At 48.3% G+C, this 2,896-nt stretch overlaps 1 protein-coding gene across 1 annotated transcript; it reads left to right on the top strand.

Moving 5' to 3' along the window:
* Positions 1-1,527: 1,527 nt before the first annotated feature.
* LAESUDRAFT_737767 (uncharacterized protein) lies at positions 1,528-2,268 on the top strand (the record flags this gene model as incomplete). The annotated part of the gene is made up of 2 exons (XM_040910821.1): positions 1,528-1,860; positions 1,888-2,268. 2 exons carry the CDS (start codon positions 1,528-1,530, stop codon positions 2,266-2,268), a joined length of 714 nt encoding a protein of 237 aa, XP_040762760.1.
* Between the last annotated feature and the right edge of the window lie 628 nt (positions 2,269-2,896).

The following is a 2,896-nucleotide window of genomic DNA, read 5'->3' as shown; positions in this document are numbered from 1 at the left end:
GCTTCTGGCTAAACTAATAGGAAGCGGAAGGCCGATGCATAACAATAGTCCTTGTTCCCTTTGTTCCCAAATGGGTGCCTCTATTGTATCCTGGAATAGACAGGTCCGACCATATCATCCACGGGTCTGGACCATAACATGTGATGTGGACTATCACCTGATCTCTACGCGTCGCGTCTGTGGCTGAGTGGCGTGAGATATTGGTGAAGCACGTGATCTGTGGTGTGAGAAAAGTCACGTGCGGACTTTGTGGCGAAAATCTGTGACAGTGGCCTGGTGCCACGTGACCAACACCTGATAACTTCTGAATAGGGCAAGTGACCAGTGTCACGTGACTGGGTGGCTGAATCATGGGTGCTTGGTGGTCATGTGGTAGACACAGTCATAGCTGCGATGTATGTGATGCTATTGTGCTGTTTGTCTAAGTATCCACTTTGTGAGACCAATATGAAGGTTGACATCCGAATAACCACTTGTGGTTGCCGAATGATGACTTTATTGGTGCAAAAAGAAAGGCGCCACTTAATACTGTGACAATGACTCTTTTAAGTTCTACTTTACAATGTAATTCATAAGCAGTGCTGATTGACATCAATGTCATGGTCGCACTTGTGCAGTGGGTTCCTGCCATTCTGTCGATGCACCAGCTCTCATCACACCTGCCTTATCATGCACTTCATATGCTCCATCACGGTGTTCCTGGCCACTCACAGTCAAGTAGCCTCGAGGCGACTGCTTCATGCCAGGGCTCAGACTATATTCTTGGTTTACTTTACCTTAGCTCAGATGATCCCTTATGTGCTCATCTCTCCACTGGATGATCTCATTCTTACTACATGTCCATTATATTCTGCCTTAGTATTGCATGCATCTCGCATGAGTCGCATGTATATAAGCTGTGCCGATTTGCTAGGAATCGTCGCAGAAGCAATGCCAGTAAATACTCGATGTCCTTCTTATTTGATCCTATTTGCTCCTCATCGTCTTCGCCTTTCGTAGTGCCCTCCTCTATCGAGTCGAGCCCTTACAGTTTGCTTTTGCCATTTTAGCCACTGACCTTCTGTTCTCGGTAGTGCGCTTGCCTTATCCAGCAACTTCCTTGCTTCTCTGTCATCACAGCTCAACACTCTCTTATCTTCCACCTCTCACGCCATGTCTTTTGACGACGTCTCGATGAACCTCGAGAATCTCTTCGGTCCTTCTCTGACTCAGCCGCAGCAACCTCAGCCTCACGCTTCAGCTTCTACTGCCATTCCTTCTGTCCCCATAGGTACTGATGACCTGCCTGCCCTGCAAGCTCTTGCCCAGGCTGTAAATGCTATCAATGGCCTAGCGGATGTGCAGACTACTTTTGCCATCAATCAAGCTGCCATTCAGGCAGTCCTGGTTAACCTTGCGACATCTTTGCAAAGCGCAGTGCCTGTTTCTGGCACCACCTCCTCGAGCACGATCTGTTTCAAGGATCCGCGAACCTTCAATGGCACACCTGCAGCTGTAGAACCTTTCCTCACTGATCTTTGCAATGCCATGCACCTTGCTCATCGCCAGCTCATGTCTGACTACGATAAATTGATATACATGAGCACCTGGCTTGAGGATGGCTCTCCGAAGTTGTGGTTTTGGGTGATTGAAAAGACCAAGCCCCAGCCTTTTCATGACCATGCCACCCTTATCGAGGAATTTCATGCGCATTTTGGTGACTCTGACTTCGTCAATAGCCAGATGAACAAGATCAAGAAGCTTGTTCAACGCTCGTCTGCTGCCAAATATGCCTCCTCATTTCATGAAATCCTCATCCACCTCCCTATCCATGATGACCTGATCAAGATCAATATATTCAAAAAGGGCCTCAAAGATGACGTCAAGGCTCTTTTCCTCACTATCTAGTCACCTACCGATTTTGATGACTACGTTGTGCAGGTGATTACCTTCAACAACCATATCTATGCACGTGCTCAGGGACTCAACATTGATCGAAAAAATGTCATGACTATTTTATCTGTCCTAGCTACTACTCGTCAGCATCATGTCTCTACCACACCATACATGCTGGCCTCGATGGACCCTGTTTCTATGGACGTCGATGCTGTCCATCATCACAGCCCACTGTCAGACGCGGAAAGGCAACATCATCGTACCCTGGGTTTGTGTGGATACTGCGGCAGCAAGCATGACATCAAGTCTTGCACTATCCTTGCAAAGCACAATACTGCATCTGCTTTGTCTGGTTTTTCCCAGCTGGGAAAAGCCAAGCTGGGGGCTCACTGAATGTCCCAGAGCCTCTGAAGACCAAAGGGACTGCTCTGCCCTCATCTCTGGCTTCCTGTAGTACCCATGTCAAGCTGACCTCTGGGTCATGGGTGCTGCGCTCTACTCGTGCCCCCACATTCTGTCTCTCTCCCCATCTCACCTTGTCTTTGTATGACAGCAATCATTTCTTCATCAATGTGTCCCTTCTTTTGCCTCACCACAAACCTCTTCATACTTTTGCGCTAGTAGACTCCGTGGCCACGACCTCGTGCATTTTGGACTGCTTTGCCTAATGTCACTCTCTTCCATGCTCACTCAAAGACACCCCTGTGCCTATTACTGCTGTTGATGACTGCCTTATCCCTTCTGGTCTCATTATGCAGAACGTTCTGACCCGTCTTGGCATCTGTGACCATAATGAGCATATTGCGCTCTCCTTGATCACTGTACCCTATCCAATCATCCTCAGCCTCGACTGGTTATGACGACACAATCCTGCCATCAACTGAGATCATGGCTGCCTTGCGCTTTCCTGCTGTGGTGCCTCTCGCTTGCCGCTACTCGCTTTTGGTCAAGGCTATGATCTTGTGCCACCTGTTACGGTTTCAGTGCTTCATGGTCATGTGACAGTTTACGTTGCACGTGA

Source organism: Laetiporus sulphureus (genome assembly GCF_001632365.1).
Source record: "Laetiporus sulphureus 93-53 unplaced genomic scaffold LAESUscaffold_29, whole genome shotgun sequence".
NCBI classification, from domain to species: Eukaryota; Fungi; Basidiomycota; class Agaricomycetes; order Polyporales; family Laetiporaceae; genus Laetiporus; species Laetiporus sulphureus.
The sequence above is the reverse complement of the archived record's forward strand: the minus strand, read 5'-3'. Positions and strand labels throughout refer to the sequence as shown.